Genomic DNA, 19,612 nt, shown 5'->3' on the forward strand with positions numbered 1-19,612 from the left:
TTGTCACCCCCGTCCCTCCTCTCCCTTCTATGTAAATCGACTCGAAAAATAAGGGGGCAGAATTTTTTTTTTCACAGAAATTATTTTTTAATTAATTCAAGTGCAAATACCTTTATTCAATATTAAATGAATTTTCCTGCGTTTAAAATCTATCTAGCATGTTTGGGTTTATTTAAAAATGTTTAGTTTTTTTTTTATTTTCTTGGTTCAGTTTTTCGCTAAAATGTATATTAAAAAAAATATTACAAAACAACTGAACTAGTGTAAAATGCATTTTAAAACACTTTTATTCTACATATTTAAATGTTGAGACTATGGCTTGTTATTTCAATTTTTATGTAATTTTTTGCTCACCTTTTAAATGCTATTTTTAACAAGGAAACTCATTCCGAAATTATCAGTTTTTATTATGTTAAATCAAATTTGCTATTTTCAAGTGCTTCACAGAATTTTTTGTGCAGAATTCCGTTTTTTAAATCTGGGCACAAAGTCTGAACTTTTTTTAACCATCCATAAGTGTTCATTTCTAAAAACATCGAATATTTTGGAAATTTCTTAAAATAATATTTTTGGAATTAAGACAAACATTTCAAATGGACCAAATCTGGAGTTTTTGAAGAGTGCCCATAACAAAAATTATAATTTTTGCTTTTAGAAACATTTGCTTCTAAGAAACATTTAATGTTTGGAAAGTTGCTATTACAAAACTTTTTACTTTTTGTTTTTAGGGACCTGACTCAAAACGGTTTCAAATACATCCAAAAAGCAAAAAAAATAAAATTATAATAAATAAACTCCAGGAATATTGAATAAAAAATACATTAAAAAAAAACAAATTGTATACTTAATTTTATTCTTTCCAATAAAAATTATTACAATGTATCTTTAAAACATGTTTAAAACATCAATAAATTCATGAAAACATTGTTTTATCTGTTGAGTTATGTTTTTTGCATGGTTTTTAGTGCTGCCCAAAAATTTAAAATTTGTAAGAAGGCTGAAAGTTCTCTATATGATTAAAATGCAACAAATTGAGTTCTTAACAATGAATTATAAAATCGAAGTTATTGTTTTCTAATTTATATGGAATGTCCAGTCATGATGATTTTTCTAATGAATTTATAAATAAATTGACTCAAAAGTCAAGATCTAAAGATTAATTTTTGTGGATATGTGAAAAGTAAATAAATGGATGTTTATATTTCATACATTGTCATATCGAATAAATTATTATTTTACCATTTAAAAAACCTTAAAATACAATTGAAAAATAATTGAAATTATTGTTACAATTTTGGCATTGTTGTTATTTAAATTATCGCGAAAATTGAACCAAGCAATTTGTTAAAATTAATAGCTTGAAACATATTTTTTTGGTAATAGTTATGTTTAAAATTTTGCAAATAAAAACAAACATTAAATTTTTCAATTTAATTTTATAAAACAGTTTAAAAAAACTCTAGAGTTATTAAGGATGATCCGATTTCATGTTAACTGCTAGAGTTTCGCCAAAATTTAGTCAACGGTCTGTCTATAAACTCACTTTTCAATGATATTGAAAATCGAGCAACACTGGAAAAAGTAATGAGAATGTGAGTAGAATTTTTAAACTTATAAGATTTAAATCATAGAATCAGATGAACTTATACAAATGGCATTGTACAGACCTTTAGCGTTAAGTGAAAATTATTTTATCATTTGACAACTCTGTCAGGTTCTTTTTTCAATTAAAAAGATCACCAACTCACACGAAATCGGGAAAAGTTGTCACGACCCCTCTTCGATTTGCGTGAACCTTTGTCCTAAGTGGTAACTTTTGTCCCTGATCACGAATGCGAGGTCCGTTTTTTGATATCTCGTGACGGAGGGGCGGTACGACCCCTTTCATTTTTGAACATGCGAAAAAGAGGTGTTTTTCAATAATTTGCAGCCTGGAACGGTGATGAGATAGAAATTTGTTGTCAAAGGGACTTTTATGTAAAATTAGACGCCCGATTTAATGGCGTACTCAGAATTCCGGAAAAAAATAATTTTCATAGAAAAAAAGGTAAAAAGTTTTAAAAACTCTCCCATTTTTCGTTACTCGACTGTAAATTTTTTTGGAACATGTCATTTTATGGGAAATTTAATGTTCTTTTCGAATCTACATTGACCCAGAAGGGTAATTTTTTCATTTAGAATAAATTTTTTCATTTTATAATATCGTGTTTTTTTCAAACTTTGCAGAGTATTTTTTTAGAGTGTAATAATGTTCTACAAAGTTGTGAGCAGACAATTACAAAAAAAAATGATACATAAACATAAGGGGTTTGCTTATAAACATCACGAGTTATCGCGATTTAACGAAAAAAAAGTTTTGAAAAAGTTACTTTTTGCATTTCTCTTTGTTTCGTCGTCCTTGTCTGTTGCGGGTGACGATGAACGGCCATGATCAACGACGACCAACTTTTTCATAACTTTTTTTCGTAAAATCGCGATAACTCGTGATGCTTATAAGCAAACACCTTATGTTTATATATCAAAATTTTTGTAATTGTCTGCTCTACAACTTTGAACAACATTGTTACACTCTAAAAAATAACCCTGCAAAGTTAGAAAAAACACGATATTATAAAATGAAAATTTTTGTTCTAAATGAAAAAATGACTTTTCTGGGTCAATGTTGATTCGAAAAGAACATTAAATTTCCCATAAAATGACATGTTCCAAAAAATTTTACGGTTGAGTAACGGAAAATGGGAGAGTTTTTTAAAACTTTTTTAGTGTTTTTGTCGATGAAAAATACGTTTTTTCGGAATTCTGAGTACGTCATTAAATCGGGCGTCTAATCTATACATATAAAAAATTTCGACGGTTTTGTTCGAACGCGAATCAGTTCAATATGGAGCGTCGGATCGAGGTGCTTTTTGTTGCGTTGGGTTCGTATAAGTCCAAGGAAGGTTCTTATGCTAAAAAGTTACAACTTTGCAAATCTGCAGATTGTATGGGAAAAGCTACGTAAAATCAAATTTTGATCACAGGAGGCTGAATAAGCAAAAAAGTTAAAAACGTCAACAAACGAAAAAAAGGCAGAACAAAGTCTGTCGGGTAAGGCTTGTTTTACATAAAAGTCCCTTTGACACCAAATTTCTATCTCATCACCGTTTCAGGCTGCAAGTTATTGAAAAACACCTCTTTTTTAGCATGTTCAAAAATGGAAGGGGTCGTACCGCCTCTCCGTCACTAGATATAAAAAAACGGACCTCGGATTCGTAATCAGGGACAAAAGTTACCCCTTAGGATAAAGTTTCACGCAAATCGAAGGGGGTCGGGGCAACTGCTGTGTGAGTTGGTGGAGAAATACCCATTTACGGATTTGGTGAATAATAGCACAAAATTAATAATTTATGTAAAAAAGGGAAACAAATTTATACAACGATTTAGAAATGGAAACACTTGAAAGAGTTCTGAAATAGCAACACTGTCTGGTTGAACGAAAACTTCTCAATTTTGGATTTAGCCAGCTAAACGAATTGTTCACAAAACGAAAACAAAGAGTGCGAAAACAAACCCTAAATCAAATAACACGGAACATAATGGCTGTCTGGAGGAAAAGGGAATGCTTGCAAAAAAATAAATTGTTGACCAACCAGACAATCACAAATAAAATAAAATAAAGGAAACCGACGGCCAGCCGTTTTCTCGGTTCGACTTTGGTGTGGTCAAAACGAAATTGGAAATTGGAGAAATAAAACTTAAAATGTGGGGCGATTAGTCAAAAAGAAGCTTTGCTATCTTGCTCTCGGTAGGTTGAATCAGCGAAAACAAAACGAAAGATGAATGGGTGGTAGATTTGCTGTTTTGCGGAAAATTTCTCCGTGATACATGAAATACAACAAGCGATTTAGGCCGCCCTTACTTACCTATCTTTGGCCCGAGGTCCTTTGTTTTGGGTTGGTTCATCCGGCGGGCCATCGGGCCGGAACCGGGCATACCCGGGGGTTGACCTGGCAGGGGGGAGGGGGCGCGCGCGGTCAAGCAGTGACAATACGCGATAAATGGCACCAATTGTTAGTGTGTTTGTGGTTTTGTATGTGTGTTTGGGTGTGATTTGCGGTGTCGAAAAAAAATGAAAAGAGAGAGAATGAACAATTTTTTTGAGGTTAGAAGCATGTCGCGAACCGTTGTCGAAGTTGGACTCCAGGGGAACACACTAATTTGAAAGCTCAGCGTTGATGATGGTCCTAACGAGGGATTCATGTTTGTTGGGACGGCCGGACTTACCTGCCACTCGGGGGGCTCGTAACTGTTCCACGGGCAGCACTCGCCGGCGCTTCTTGGGCAGTTTGGCCCGGGCCTGGGTGTGCGAGTAGTACATGGCAAAGTTGCTCACGATGACCGGCACGGGCAGGGCAATCGTCAGTACGCCGGCCAACGCGCACAACGCCCCGACAAACATCCCGATGTAGGTCTTCGGTGCCATGTCGCCGTACCCCACGGTGGTCATCGTGACCAGGGCCCACCACAGCCCCAACGGGATGCTGTTGAAGTCGTTGTGCGGATTCGCCTGGATTCGCTCGGCGTAGTACACCAAGCTGGCGAATATCACGATGCCGAGCACCAGGAAGAACACCAACAGGGTCAACTCCTTGGCCGAGGCGCGAAACGTCTGGATGAGGATCTTCAGCCCGGACGAGTGTCGCGTCAGCTTGAACAACCGCATGATGCGGATGATGGAGAAAAACTCCAGGATGTCGGCGTTCTCCAGGTGGGACGCGAACCGCTGCAGAATCAGATCCACGTAGAAGCTCAACGTGGCGATGTAGTCGATGATATTCACAGATGAGGTGATGAACTCGCACTTGTGCGGCGACGAGATGAAGCGGACCTGTGGAGGGAATGTTCCTCAAACCAAATTCTAGCAATTTCAATAAATAACTCACCAAAATCTCCAGCGTGAACCACGCGTTGCAGACGCACTCGATGTAGAAGAACGCCACGTGCGCGTTGGTTTGCGTTTTGTCCAGCACCCAGGCCGCGCTGCCGTTCGCAGTCCGCACGGTGATGTTCCGCAGCACCGGCACGCGCATATCCGGGTGGGTCTTGAGGCAGAAGGACAGAATCGACACGCAGATGAAAAACACCGATATCACGCCGATGATCTGTTGAAGGTTTGTAGGTTTGAGAGATTTGAGGTTATGTCATTCTAGAAAAAGTCACCGACCTTGGCCGCATTCGAGCTGTACGGTTCGTCAAAGAGTGACCAAATCTGGGGCTTCATGTGCTGCCACCACGAGACGGTGCCCTTGAAGTAGTCGTCCTCGTAGCCAAACTTCCGGGCCAGCTCCTCCTCCGTGGGCTTTTCCGTGTCCAGGTCGAGCCGCTCCAGCACGGCCAACGTCTCCTGGGTGTCACGATGCTGTCGGTGGATAAAAAGTGGGAAGATATTTGTCAAACTGAAGGTCAACTAAATGGTTTGAACGTGTGACACTTGAGCGTTAGATGACTAATACAGTAAAAAAATGATAAATATTTTTTCATGTTTATCACAATGTCATCAAGAAACTAATGTTACCAACAACTAGTTCCGAAAAATACGGTCCCAACCCATCCAGACCCGATTAGCGGCGTCCGAACCTTACCCCTCTGGGGAGGGCGTTTGTGGTCATAAATTCTAAACGGATGGTCCCCTCAGTGTGCCCCAATCGCAGGCTCAATAAATCATAACACCCCGAAACTGCGCTGCCACCACACCACATGAGAGTGGTGACAAGCGGTCAGTTAATTTCAGGGGGATAATTTATGGACAATACTGACGTTGGCGGTATTTTTGTTGCCGGGGAGATGCCCTCTGGCGAAGTACTTTGTTTCAATATTTAGTGCCACTGGGGGATACGCACGAGTTTGGTTCGTGATAAATTTGAATTATGCTGCTGTCAACATAAACTTCCTTTGAATGATTGTTTCGAATAAGTCACGTTACTAGAGATTGTCTTTTCGAAATAGAGAACAAATAGTTTTGGTAACATAATCGAATTATCGTACTAAACATTAAGAGCGAGTTTTTCACCAATGTGTAACAGGTCGTATCCGATTTGGATGAAACTTTCAGCGTTTGTTTGTCTATACATGAGATAAACTCATGTCAAATATTAGCCCTCTACGACAAAGGGAAGTGGGGTAAAACGGGGTTTGAAATTTGAGGTCGAAAAAACATAAAAAATCTTAAAATTGCTCGCATTTCCGTAAAACTGCATCAATTCCAACTCTCTTGGATGCATTCGAAATGTCTTTCGAAGCCCTTTAAAATGTGCCATAGACATCCAGGATTGGTTTGACTTTTTCTCATAGCTTTTGCAAATTACTGTCAAAAATTGATTTTTTTAAAACCTTAATATCTTTTTGCAACAGCCTCCAACACCCATACTCCCATAAGTCAAAAGATAGGTAATTTTATGGACTATAAGCCTATGGTATTAACTTTTTGGCCAATCGCAGTTTTTCTCATAGTTTTTCAATTTTTCTAGAACAAACATTTTACAACGTTAGTTTTACCCCTGTAGGCCGCCATAGCGACCCTTTTTGGTCTCAATTTTGTCATATTCGGAATCCTCGGACAATTTCACGTAATTTAGAAGTATTGGAGTCGAAATTTGATTGGAAAAATTTCCATTTATAATGAATTAATAGTAGTTTATGCAACAAGTTGCAAAAAGAGGATTTTTTCAGCACGAGTCGTACATTTATCCAACGAGGTTCACCGAGTTGGATAAATACGACGAGTGATGAAAAAATCAACTTTTGCAACGAGGTCCATACAACGTTTTTTGCAATTCCGAAAAACACCCTTTGAACAGAATTATAGCAAATGTCCATGCATTGAGTCAATGAATCGTTTAATTAAAAAAAATGTTGAAAAGTACAACTTTTCCAAACAAATGCTGAAAAGTTCAACTTTTCAGCATCCATTTCAGTGCTGAAAAGTAGAACTTTTCAGCATTTGTTTTGAAAAGGTTTACTATTCCATTCTGTTATTTTTGGTACAGTAAAGTAGGCTGTTTCGTCGTTCAAGAATGACAGGAAAAGTAAGTAGTTTCAGGACGGAATTGCAAAAAATATTTTTAACAATTTGATTGATTAGGGGTAAAACAGGTATTCGCCTACTTGATACAGCATTTGACGTATTGAACACAGGGTAAATAAAATCTATTTCTTTTTTCAAAAATGTTTTATTTAATTATTTTTTAGTTCAAAATTACAACTCCAATACTTCTAACTTACGTGAAATTGTCCAAGGATTCCGAATATGACAAAATTGAGACCAAAAAGTGCCGTCTTCTTGGCCTACAGGGCAAAAACTAACGTTGTAAAATGTTTGTTCTATAAAAATTGAAAAACTATGAGAAAAACTGCGATTGGCCAAAAAGTTAATACCGTAGGCTTATAGTGCATGAAATTACCTATCTTTTGACCTATGGGAGTATGGGTGTTGGAGGATTTTGCAAAAAGATATTAAGGTCTTAAAAAAAACAATTTTTGACAGTAATTTGCAAAAGCTATGAGAAAAAGTCAAACCAATCCTGGATGTCTATGGCACATTTTAAAGGGCTTCAAATTACCTTTCGAGAATTGGAATTGATGAAGTTTTAAGGAAATGCGAGCAATTTTAAGATTTTTTATGTTTTTTCGACCTAAAATTTCAAAGCCCGTTTTACCCCACTTCCCTTTGTCGTAGAGGGCTCATATTTGGCATGAGTTCATCTCATGTATATACAAACAAACGCTGAAAGTTTCATCCAAATCGGAGCACCTCGATACGACCTCTAGAACAAACCGAGCAATATTTACAAATACTGCCTCTTAAGAACTGTATATGAAAAGCAATAAAGCATTTCAAAACTAATAGCAAGGCTTGAGCAATTTGTAAAATAATCGTTCTTACGCTTAAGTATAAAACTCACGTTCATTTTGGTCATTTTGTTCATTTTGGTCATTTTGGTCATTTCGGTCATTTTGGTCATTTCGGTCATTTTAGACATTTCGGTCATTTTTGCCAGTTTAGTCAATTTGGTCATTTCGATTATTTTGGTCATTTTGGTCATTTTGGTAATTTTGGTCATTTTGGTCATTTTGCCCTTTTTTGTTCATTGTGGTCATTTCAGTAATTTTGCCCTTTTTGTTAATTTTGGTCATTTTGTTCATTTTGGTCATTAAGGTCATTTCGGTCATTTTGGTCATTTCAGTCATTTCGGTCATTTTTGTCGTTTTGGTCATTTTGGTCATTTTGGTCATTTTGGTCATTTTGGTCATTTTGGTCATTTTGGTCATTTCGGTCATTTCGGTCATTTCGGTCATTTCGGTAATTTAGGTCATTTCGTTCATTTTGGTCATTTTGGTCATTTAGGTCGTTTAGGTCATTTTGGTCATTTTGGTCGTTTCGGTCATTTAGGTTATTTCCGTCATTTTGGTCATTTCGGTAATTTAAGTCATTTCGGTCATTTTGGTCATTTTGGTCATTTCGGTTATGTTGGTCATTTTGATCATTTTGATCATTTTGATCATTTTGATCATTTTGATCATTTTGATCATTTTGATCATTTTGATCATTTTGATCATTTTGATTATTTTGCCATTTTGGTCTTTTTGGTCATTTTGGTCATTTTGTTCTTTTTGATCATTTTGTTCATTTTGATCATTTTGATCATTTAGGTCATTTCGGTCAATTCGGTCATTTTGGTAATTTCAGTATTTTGGCTATATTGGTCATTTGGGTCATATTGATCATTTTGGTCATTTTGGTTATTTTGGCCATTTTGGTCATTTTGGTCATTTTGGTCATTTTGGTCATTTTTGTCATTATGTACATTTTGATCATTTGGGTCATTTAAGTCATTTAGGTCATTTCGGTCAATTCGGTCAATTCGGTCATTTTGTTCATTTCGATCATTATGGCCATTTTGGTCATTTTGGTCTTTTTGGTCATTTTGGTCATTTTGGTCATTTTGGTCATTTTGGTCATTTTGGTCATTTTGTTCATTTTGGTCATTTTGGTCATTTTGGTCATTTCGGTCATTTCGGTCATTTCGTTCATTTCGGTCATTTTGGTCATTTTGGTCATTTCGGTCATTTCGGTCATTTCGTTCATTTTGGTCATTTTGGTCATTTTGGTCGTTTTGGTCATTTCGGTCATTTCGGTCATTTTGGTCATTTCGGTCATTTCGTTCATTTTGGTCATTTTGGTCATTTAGGTCATTTAGGTCATTTTGGTCATTTTGGTCGTTTCGGTCATTCAGGTAATTTCCGTCATTTTGGTCATTTCGGTAATTTAAGTCATTTCGGTTATTTTGGTCATTTTGGTCATTTTGGTCATTTTGGTCATTTTGGTCATTTTGGTCATATTGGTCATTTCGTTCATTTTGGTCATTTTGGTCATTTTGGTCATTTCGGTCATTTCGGTCATTTCGGTCATTTCGGTCATTTTGGTCATTTTGGTCATTTCGGTCATTTTGGTCATTTCGTTCATTTTGGTCATTTTGGTCATTTTGGTCATTTCGGTCATTTCGGTCATTTCGGTCATTTCGTTCATTTTGGTCATTTTGGTCATTTAGGTCATTTAGGTCATTTTGGTCATTTTGGTCGTTTCGGTCATTCAGGTAATTTCCGTCATTTTGGTCATTTCGGTAATTTAAGTCATTTCGGTTATTTTGGTCATTTTGGTCATTTTGGTCATTTTGGTCATTTTGGTCATATTGGTCATTTCGTTCATTTTGGTCATTTTGGTCATTTAGGTCATTTAGGTCATTTTGGTCATTTTGGTCGTTTCGGTCATTTAGGTAATTTCCGTAATTTCCGTCATTTTGGTCATTTCGGTAATTTAAGTCATTTCGGTAATTTAAGTCATTTCGGTCATTTTGGTCATTTTGGTCATTTTGGTCATTTTGGTCATTTTGGTCATTTCGGTTATGTTGGTCATTTTGATCATTTTGATCATTTTGATCATTTTGATCATTTTGATCATTTTGATCATTTTGATCATTTTGATCATTTTGATCATTTTGATCATTTTGATCATTTTGATCATTTTGATCATTTTGATCATTTTGATCATTTTGATCATATTGATCATTTTGATCATTTTGATCATTTTGATCATTTTGATCATTTTGATCATTTTGATCATTTTGATCATTTTGATCATTTTGATCATTTTGATCATTTTGATCATTTTGATCATTTTGATCGTTTTGATCATTTTGATCGTTTTGATCATTTTGATCATATTGATCATTTTGATCATTTTGATCATTTTGATCATTTTGATCATTTTGATCATTTTGATCATTTTGATCATTTTGATCATTTTGATCATTTTGATCATTTTGATCATTTTGATCATTTTGATCATTTTGATCATTTTGATCATTTTGATCATGTTGATCATTTTGATCATTTTGATCATTTTGATCGTTTTGATCATTTTGATCATTTTGATCATTTTGATCATTTTGATCATTTTGATCATTTTGATCATTTTGATCATTTTGATCATTTTGATCATTTTGATCATTTTGATCATTCTGATCAATTTGATCATTTTGAGCATTTTGATCATTTTGAGCATTTTGATCATTTTGATCATTTTGATCATTTTGATCATTTTGATCGTTTTGATCATTTTGATCATTTTGATCATTTTGATCATTTTGATCATTTTGATCATTTTGATCATTTTGATCATTTTGATCATTTTGATCATTTTGATCATTCTGATCATTTTGATCATTTTGAGCATTTTGATCATTTTGATCATTTTGATCATTTTGGTAATTTTGTCAATTTTGGTCATTTAGTCATGTAGGTATTTTTTTTAAATTTTGGTAATTTTTTCTTCTTCTTTCACTAATTAAAATCGCTTTGTCTCCCCTATCAATCGGATATGGTACCGCTGTCGGTTCAAGTAGCTCTCGCACTTTCCCTAGTTCAACAAAAAATCCCCTTTCGGCAAATTGATTGTTTATTTTGCGCAAATGGACGGCGGGTTTTCAGCGCTGGTTTGATTTATTCCGGGTACTAAAACTCGGTTTGAGTCGAGTCAAAACCCAAATGGAAATCGTTCGCACCGTTGGTTGATGGCGTTGCCGTTGGCCAGTTCCGCCGCGGAGTAAACATTTTGGGAGCTCTGTGAACCGAGTTGTCAGCGGAAGAGAACCACGTGGTGCGGGCAAATCACGGCCACTAACGTCAGTTTGGCCGGTGTAAGCCGATTGGTTTGTGCATAAATTTGTGTGCTTGTGTGTTTCATTTGGGTTATTGTGGTTTGGCAGCTGGCAGCTGGACGCTAACTTGCCATGAACCATTTCTAATGGAGTCAATCAGTGCATTCCTCCGAGTCGTTTGGTAGGGTAATTGGGGCAATTATCGCCCGGGTTCTCAGTTGTTGCACTCCTTTAGGGTGATAAACTTTGCATAAACAACTCAGCATCAACTCGGCGCATTAATTCAAGACTGTTCTCCGATGCAAATTGCATGGGTAATTCCCTTGTTCATGTATTTATCACGACTGGAGTCGGTTGCCTGCTGATGCCCTCCGACAAAGTGTCCAACCACAAAAGGTTCTCCTGCTTCTTGGCAGGGGCTCATCCCAGACAAAGTTGCCACAAACGAGCAGTGCATTTTGCTGTGGTCCGAGTTGCATCCAATGCAAAGCGGCTTACATTAAAACTTATGTCTGGACAAGAGTGCTTCAGCTATCCAATAAACATTGTTGCTTGGCCGGGCAGCTTCTGGACTTCTCTACTACAAAAGCCAAATCTTGGCTCGTTCTCACTTTGCTTGGAGGTGGGGAGGTTGGAACAAAAACTGAATTCATTATTAAACACGAACTCCGAGCTCCGAGCAGGAACTCCAGCCGAGGGACCTACGGACTGCAGTAGTGTGGTCCAGGGCCGTGACCAGCTCAATATCAAACGCGCACGAGCGATGCCCCAGTTTTAAGGACGACGTGTTTGGAGGCAAGTCTCAATATACTCGTGTTGTTTACATGATTAATGTACGTGTATCTTTGAGCAGTGCTCTATGCGGGCTGGCCAGTAGTGTAGTGCACCGTAGGGAAATTAGTGTGTCTGCTCTGGTTGAAGGAAGATTCGATGCCTGGACCGGGCGTTCGACACCCGAGGAGCATCGACTAGCCGGAGGCATCGTCGTGGACACCAGCTGCCAGGAAGGGACTCCAATTTCGGTTTCTGGTTTATGATGGTGCCAGCAGCAGCAGCTAGCTAGTAAAGAAAGTCGTTTTAGTTTAATCAAGATTTTAGGATTAAAGTTTTGAAATTTGATATGCCAGTGGTGGACGATGGCGCCATGTGTCTTCAATTTAAATTTACGAATCTTTCGGTATAATGTTTTTTACAGTTTTAAAAAAATCTCTAAAATGCCGGTGATGCTTTAAAATTGGTAAACAAAAAGTTAAAGATAATCAAGATTAATTGCATTCCAAGCAAACAATCACATTTCCCTTGAAAGGATTTTCTTTTTTTTCTGGATTTTCGATTATCTTTTCCCCCAAAATAACAATACAAAAAAAAACAGCACAAACGAACGAACTAAGCTCTTTTCTGCCAGAGTGACACTCAAATCTGGCACGTGATGGATCGATGACTGACTTGTGTGTTAGTCTCGGGTGTAACCATGATGCAGTGTTGCCATTTGTTTAATGGTTTTTGAAATATTTTTTTTTATGACCATTCCATAAATAAAATTTCAATTTAGTCATGTGGAGTAAAGTATTATTAAATGATTTATTCAAATCCTCAGATCAACACTCTTGCTAATGTTTTCAGCATACAATTTATCACAACTTTACTTCAAATAGGAAACAAAAAAAAAAGATATTCTCTACATTTTCTGAAATCGAAGGACTTTTCAGGGAAAAATAGATAGATACACGTAAAAAATAATATAATATTACAATTTTATCATTATTCCAAAAAACGTATTTTCAAGATTGTTGGATATTATTTACAGAACTAAAAAAGGCATTTTTTGTGTTTGGATGATGTAAAATCTGGTACTAATATAATACGAATATAAAACAAAAAGATTTTTGGCAAGAATCGAAAATATTGTCAAACAAAATTTCAAAAATCACTTTAAGTTGTATAATAAAATTTGCAATCGGAAATTACTTCTTTTTTTTTGTTGACAAGGATTCGAACAGTTTTCAGTTTTGACCATTAAAAATAAGTAGGTAGCAGGTGACACCTTTTGAAACGGCTTAAAAAACCTACTGGATATATTTAAATATAAGGGTAATTTTTCAAATTATTTTTATTTTAAAAGAGCAGACAATTCAACCCAATTTTTATTTGTATCATCGAAAATCGAACCACTAGTAAACTTTTTGCCTTCTTAATTATGAGCCATTCTTTTAAATAAATAGCATGATTTCCAATCTTATTTTAGAGTTTTTTCTTTCCTAAAAACAAATATTGTGTTGTAATAATAATGTAATATAGGGGAAATAAACCCATTTTAAGCCTAATAAGCGGTCTTGTTTGAATGATGCTGGATAATCTGGAGTGTTCCTTGAAATTCAGTGAAACCAAGTACACCAACGAGTAGAGCAACTTTTTGTGAACATTCCTGTTTATTTTCACTTTTATTAAAAGTTATGCTATTCCTTTTACAAGCATTTAAAAAAATATTGCAAAAATGCATTCTAATCAGTCGTGTGCATTGGGCCACGCCCATTTTTGTATTTTCAGCTTAGTTCTTTTTTTCTTCCAACGCTCGTTTGGGTCTGCTTTGTGCTGCCAAAATTGATGAAATTTTGAGCGAACACTCACGAAAAGTAGCATTTATAGAAAAAGTTTCCTGGCAACACCACAAGCGCTGCTGGTGGTGTTGGTGGCCACCCTTTGTTCTTTATTTGCCTTCGCTTTTCGCTCGGTTTTCTTCAGCCTTCGATTAGAATGGATGGTCAAAATTGAAACGTCAAAATACCTAGCGCGTTTGTTTTTTTGATGGCGCTTGCTAATTATTTACATGTTTCGGGATTATTTTTCAAGTGAGTGACTAAGTAATGGTTAAAAGAACATGTTACCGGTAGTTGGAAGCAATGTTATATCTTAAGCGCTTTGAAATCGTTAGCGAAGTGAAAAGATATTGATGGCGACTTTCGTTAAGCAATTAACCTCTGATCTTGCGTGTGGATGTGTGTGCCACCAAAATGATGAGAAATGGTCTCGCAAAATAGAAATTATGATCAAAAGTGCATTAAATTTGATCTTTTTGGCCAGTAAGTGGCATACTGGTAAGTTTTTTTTTTTTTTTGTAATTTGGTTTACAGCCTAAATAGTATTTTTGGAGCTTTAATCGAGCATCAAACTCTCCATATGACGAAGATACGTGTTTGATTAGAAAGGGTATATTTCCCCTAGTGAGTTATCTCATTCTTTCAAACATGAGCAGTTCTTTTCAAAAGATAAAGGTCTGTCTTTTAAAAATATTTTGAGAGATTTTCCTTTTTTGATAAGCATAGTTTTCTTGATGTTTGTATTTTCTTTTTTTTTTAAAAAACGCTCCCTTTTCTTAATTGTTGTAATATTTTTGTGAGTGTTTCTATTCCTTCAATCATAAGCAGTTTATTTTGTTTAAAGTCTGGCTTCTAGAAATACTTTAATTGATTTTCCATTCTTGAAAAACTAACTATTATTGATGGTCTTTAACCGTTAGCGTCATAGATCTAGGTATTTTTCTTAAAATTTATTTTCCCTAAAAGAGCACTCAGCTAGCAAAATCTTAACTTAGAAATACACAGAAAAAATGATGGTAATATTACATCATAAAATGGTGATTATTCATCAGTTTTTGATGAATTTTCAACAGGTTCACATTTTTACACATTTTTTACTCAAAAAAGAGTTAATAATATTCAACCTACCGTAAAACGGGGTGACTTTGATAGCCGGGGTGACTTTGATAGGTTTGAGATTTTTCCGCAAAATGAAGAGTACAAATTAAATACGTACGGAATGGTTTGTAATCCTACTGACCGTCGTAGAGCAGTGCTCAAGGTACCTCAAGAAGAACTTTTCATAAAATTTTGAGACGTTTAAAATGTTAGTTAACTATAATTAAGAAAATGTTGATGAATGGTATTATTTCAAACTTCTCAAAGTGTCATGATTTTCTCAATGAACATGATTTTGAATCAAAAAACGGAATGCATTTTCCGATTCTTTGGACAGTTTTCCATTAGAAGAAGGTGAAATAAGTTTTTAAATAATAAATAATTTGTGTTTTTGAAACATAATTAAAAAAAATCTCCAAATTTATAGGCAATTTCAGTTGAACAAATTTCATATAAAATGTGAAAACTTCTGATTCGTGCTACGAATTCAGTTTAAAAAGCAATATAAATCGATAATTTTATGAACAATAGTAGATTTAACGAATTCCAGGCAAAATTACAGCTTTTTAACGATTTTACCTTAAATTTATATGTATTTTGTTAAAATGCTTATAAACTTAATTAACTAAATATAAACATTGATTTTTTTTTCTTTAAAACTATTTCAGCAACCTTAGTGATGGTACATTGACGTAAAAATAAAGTTTTGAACTCCTTTAATCTGATTTTAACAAGAAAAACTATGACTATCAAAGTCACCCCGGAATTTGAACTAAGAATTTTTAACGTGACTATTTTTCTAAGCATTATTAAAACAACTTTTTTCAAAAATATTGCTTGGACTTTGTGTGGCCTACCCCAGTACATGTTTTAAAAATAATAATCTTGAGAAAAACCTTACCAGTTGGAAAATATTCCAAAAATAAATTGAAATCCTATCAAAGTCACCCCGGTTTACGGTACCAAATTTTCAATCTTTCAAAATTCAACTTTTTTTCTGTGTTCATGGAAAAATGACCGATTTCTAAAATACTTTGTGAGTTATTTTTTCTATTTTAAAAACAACTTATTATTGACTGTCGTTAAAATTGTGTGAGTTTTTTCATTCTTTGTAACATGAGCACTGCCCAATAGTTCTTTAAAAAAAACGACTTCTAAAGAATTTAATTTTTACTCTTTAAACTTGCTGCTCCCCTCACTTAACCCCCCCCCCTTTCCTAAATATCTCCAAAAACCCAGGGATATATTTTTTTTAAGGCCTCTAAATTTTAAACGAAAACAGGAGTTAAAATAACTGAAAACCATTCAAAACACCTTTTCATAGCTGTTTATCAATAGTCTAATTCGGGCTCATTTAAAAATTTGCTTTTTTTTTATATTCAAGGAGATACAGGATTGTTGACTCCACAACTCACTTTTTTAAAGGCAAATTTAAGGAAAACTCCATAATTAAGAAAGTTCTCTGTTTTGCAGTTGATAAATAAGTCGAAAGCAAACAACCTGTTGATTTTAAAATTAGATTTAAGGGTTCACAGCAACCAAAGAAGTTGTTGTCTTCTTTTACCAAAATTGTTAAACTTACGGACCCAATCCTACAAAAATCTGATTGTAAAAATAGTCAAACTTTGTTGTAAATTATTTGGTAGACTGTACTTTAGGGAATGAATCAAAAATTATATCGATAGTTCCCGTAGTTTTGAAGATACTAAAATGTCTCTAACAAAAATCTTGGTGCAAAAGCTCTGGTTGATGTGCACCGTTAAGTCGCATAGAAGTATTTTTTTTCAGAATCGGCTTCCAGTTTAAATTTAAAAATAACTTTCGACCTTTTGAGTTTTGGACAATTGCTCATTCGACCTTTTGTACGTTCGACCTTATGGCATACCTTCATAAGGCAAAACGGCCTTTGTAACATTTGGAATTCATGGACCAAAATTGATCCAAATTAAAAAATATAGGATTAAAATTTGTTAAAAAGATGTGAAATTCTAGAGAATTACTTAAGGGTACAAAGCAACCGGAGAAGTTATTGTCTTCTTATTCCAAAATTGTTGAACTTACCCAATCCTGAAATAATTTGATTACAAATTTTGTTGTAAATGTTAATAGAAATAGTAGCTAAGAGGATGATTAAAAAAATATTTCGATAGTTCTCGTAGTTTTGAAGATACTAAAATGTCTTTAACAAAAATCTTGGCGCAAAAGCTCTGGTTGATGTGCACCGTTAAATGCAAAATCACGCGAGAAAGCATTTCCAAACAGTTATCTTCTTCCAGATTGACTACCATGTTACATCAGTGAACCAAAAAATACGAAAAGCACCCCCAGAAACATCACATCCGAGAATTTGTGAGTGATTTTGCGTTGGCGGGTTGTTAGGAGATGTTGGTTATTTTTGGGTTGTCTAATCTTCAGAAATAAGATAGACTGTAGGGAATTCCCTGATAACTGTAGGTCATGGCATTGAGCCGGATACAATGATTTTGGCAATCTATAATTAGGTAGCTATCTTGCCAAAACAAACCTTTTCGATAAGCTTGAGTTTGAGCTGATAACTGAACCCCTATATAAAGGCATGAATGACAATCTAGCTGAAATCGAATAAACATGAAGTCAAAAGTGGTGTTACTATTAAGTCTACTCGCGGCAGCGGCCGTCGTCCACGGCCAGCACGATCCGCACTTCTGGCCCGGTCACAGCACGATCGTGCACCTGTTTGAGTGGAAGTTCTCGGACATTGCGCTGGAATGCGAGCGCTTCCTGGGACCGCGAGGTTTCGGCGGCATCCAACTGTCCCCGGTCAACGAGTACGTCATCGTGCAGCGTGGCGCCAACCGACCCTGGTGGGAGCGCTATCAGCCGGTGTCGTTCAAGATCATCTCCCGGTCGGGCAACGAGCAGGATTTTCTGGACATGTCCCGCCGGTGTAATGCTGTGGGGGTGCGGCTGTACGTGGACATCATCATCAACCATATGGCGGCTCATCCGGGTGACAGCGGGGACGGAGTGGGCGTTGGAGTCGGAGGGTCTACGTCGATTCCGAGGGATCGGTACTTCCCGGCGGTGCCGTTTGGCGACGCGGACTTTAACCCTTCGTGTCAGATCACCGACTGGGGTAACGCTGTGCAGGTGAGGGACTGTGAGCTGCTGGGATTGCCCGATTTGAACCAAGCGGTTGGGAATGTGCGGGATCGGTCGGTTGACTTTTTGAATCATCTGATTGATTTGGGAGTTGCTGGCTTCCGCGTGGATGCTGCTAAGCACATGTGGCCCGGAGATATGGAGGTCATCTTTGGTAGGTTGAAGAATTTGGACACCAGCTTTGGATTCGCTCCGGGGTCGCGTGCCTTTATGATGCAGGAGGTCATCGACAATGGTCCGCATGAAGCGATTCGGAAGTACGAGTACACTCACTTGGGAACGGTCACGGAGTTCATGTACTCGTTCTACGTGGGACGTGCCTTCGTGGGTAACGACGCCCTAATTTGGCTGCAAACCTTGGGTGTAGACTGGGGACTGCTACCTTCAAGAGATGCCCTGGTGTTCGTGGACAACCACGACAATCAACGCGATCATGGCTCGGGAGGACAAGGTGGTAACATTTTGACTCATAAAGCGCCAAGGCCGTACAAGATGGCAACCGCATTCGCGGCAGCCTTCCCCTTCGGTCAACTCCGTATCATGAGTTCGTTTTTCTTCGACGATTCGGACCAGGGACCTCCGGAGGATGCAAACAACAACATTATCTCTCCGTCGATCAATCCGGACGGTAGCTGTGGAAACGGCTGGGTTTGCGAGCATCGCTGGCGCCAAATTACCAACATGATCAACTTCCGGAACGTTTGCTGGGGAGCCCCGATGACGAACTGGTTCTCCAGTGGGCAGAACAAGATTGCCTTTGGACGGGGCAGCTGTGGCTTTGTGGCGTTCAACAACGAACCCGGGCAGGACATGTTGGAGGTTGTGCAGACCGGGTTGCCGGCTGGAGTTTATTGTGACGTTATATCTGGGGAGAAGGTTGGTAGCGCTTGTACCGGTAAGAGCATCTCGGTTTTGGCCGATGGTCGAGCTTCGATCAGTATTGCTCGGGATGCTGAGGATGGTGTGGTGGCGATTCACATTGAGTCTCGTTTGTAAAATGCCAAAACAGATCTAATAAAACGATTCAACCGAAGCTCACACAAAGCAGTTCATTTCAACTTCCGAAACCGGTCGATATTTACCCTTTTGCGGAAGTAACTTTTCAGATATTGCTTGCCTTTATGAACGCCCCTGGCGATACCGAAATACGGCAGAGCAATATATAAATTTCCCATGATCGTAAAACATGGGGGCGAAAACTTTTCTCACGTCCAAACGATAGCTTTCACCTCTGTTATCCTTTTTTTTTGCCGAGTGTGATAATAATGCTCGTGAGTAGGATTCATCTCCTTCTGGGTGTTACAAAGTAAACATTTTGTATGAAATATCACGTCCACCGAGAGAATGGGGGGAGGGGGTTTCAATAAAAGCTGGGGAATTTGATCCGGAATGGTGTGTTTGGACCGAGGAGTAAGTGCTCTGAGAAGGGATCCGTTTCGGCTGGCCAGCTTAATTTTATGAACTTTCCAATTTGGTTTCCATGTTGCCAGAGCAAATATTGATACTCGTCATACCCATAGCAATGTCGGTCGTCGTTCTGACCCACTTCAGGGGAGTTGCTGGTAAATTTTGGCAATTAAA

At 36.9% G+C, this 19,612-nt stretch overlaps 2 protein-coding genes across 2 annotated transcripts in view; one reads left to right on the forward strand and one right to left on the reverse strand.

Moving 5' to 3' along the window:
* LOC120417735 (potassium voltage-gated channel protein Shaw-like) overlaps positions 1–19,612 on the reverse strand; it is a 123,327-nt gene that overhangs the window by 40,144 nt on the left and 63,571 nt on the right. Inside the window, exons 6-9 of the mRNA XM_039579893.2 lie at positions 5,204–5,398; positions 4,923–5,141; positions 4,264–4,867; positions 3,903–3,986 (exon numbers count right to left, since the gene is read on the reverse strand). Of these exons, the coding sequence (XP_039435827.1) occupies positions 3,903–3,986; positions 4,264–4,867; positions 4,923–5,141; positions 5,204–5,398 (1,102 nt within the window). The remainder of the gene's footprint in view (positions 1–3,902; positions 3,987–4,263; positions 4,868–4,922; positions 5,142–5,203; positions 5,399–19,612) is intronic.
* LOC120417736 (alpha-amylase A-like) lies at positions 17,475–19,064 on the forward strand. The gene has a single exon (XM_039579894.2). It carries the CDS (start codon positions 17,498–17,500, stop codon positions 19,025–19,027), a length of 1,530 nt encoding a protein of 509 aa, XP_039435828.1. The 5' UTR covers positions 17,475–17,497; the 3' UTR covers positions 19,028–19,064.

The sequence above is a fragment of the Culex pipiens genome, chromosome 2 (genome assembly GCF_016801865.2).
Source record: "Culex pipiens pallens isolate TS chromosome 2, TS_CPP_V2, whole genome shotgun sequence".
Lineage (NCBI taxonomy): Eukaryota > Metazoa > Arthropoda > Insecta > Diptera > Culicidae > Culex > Culex pipiens.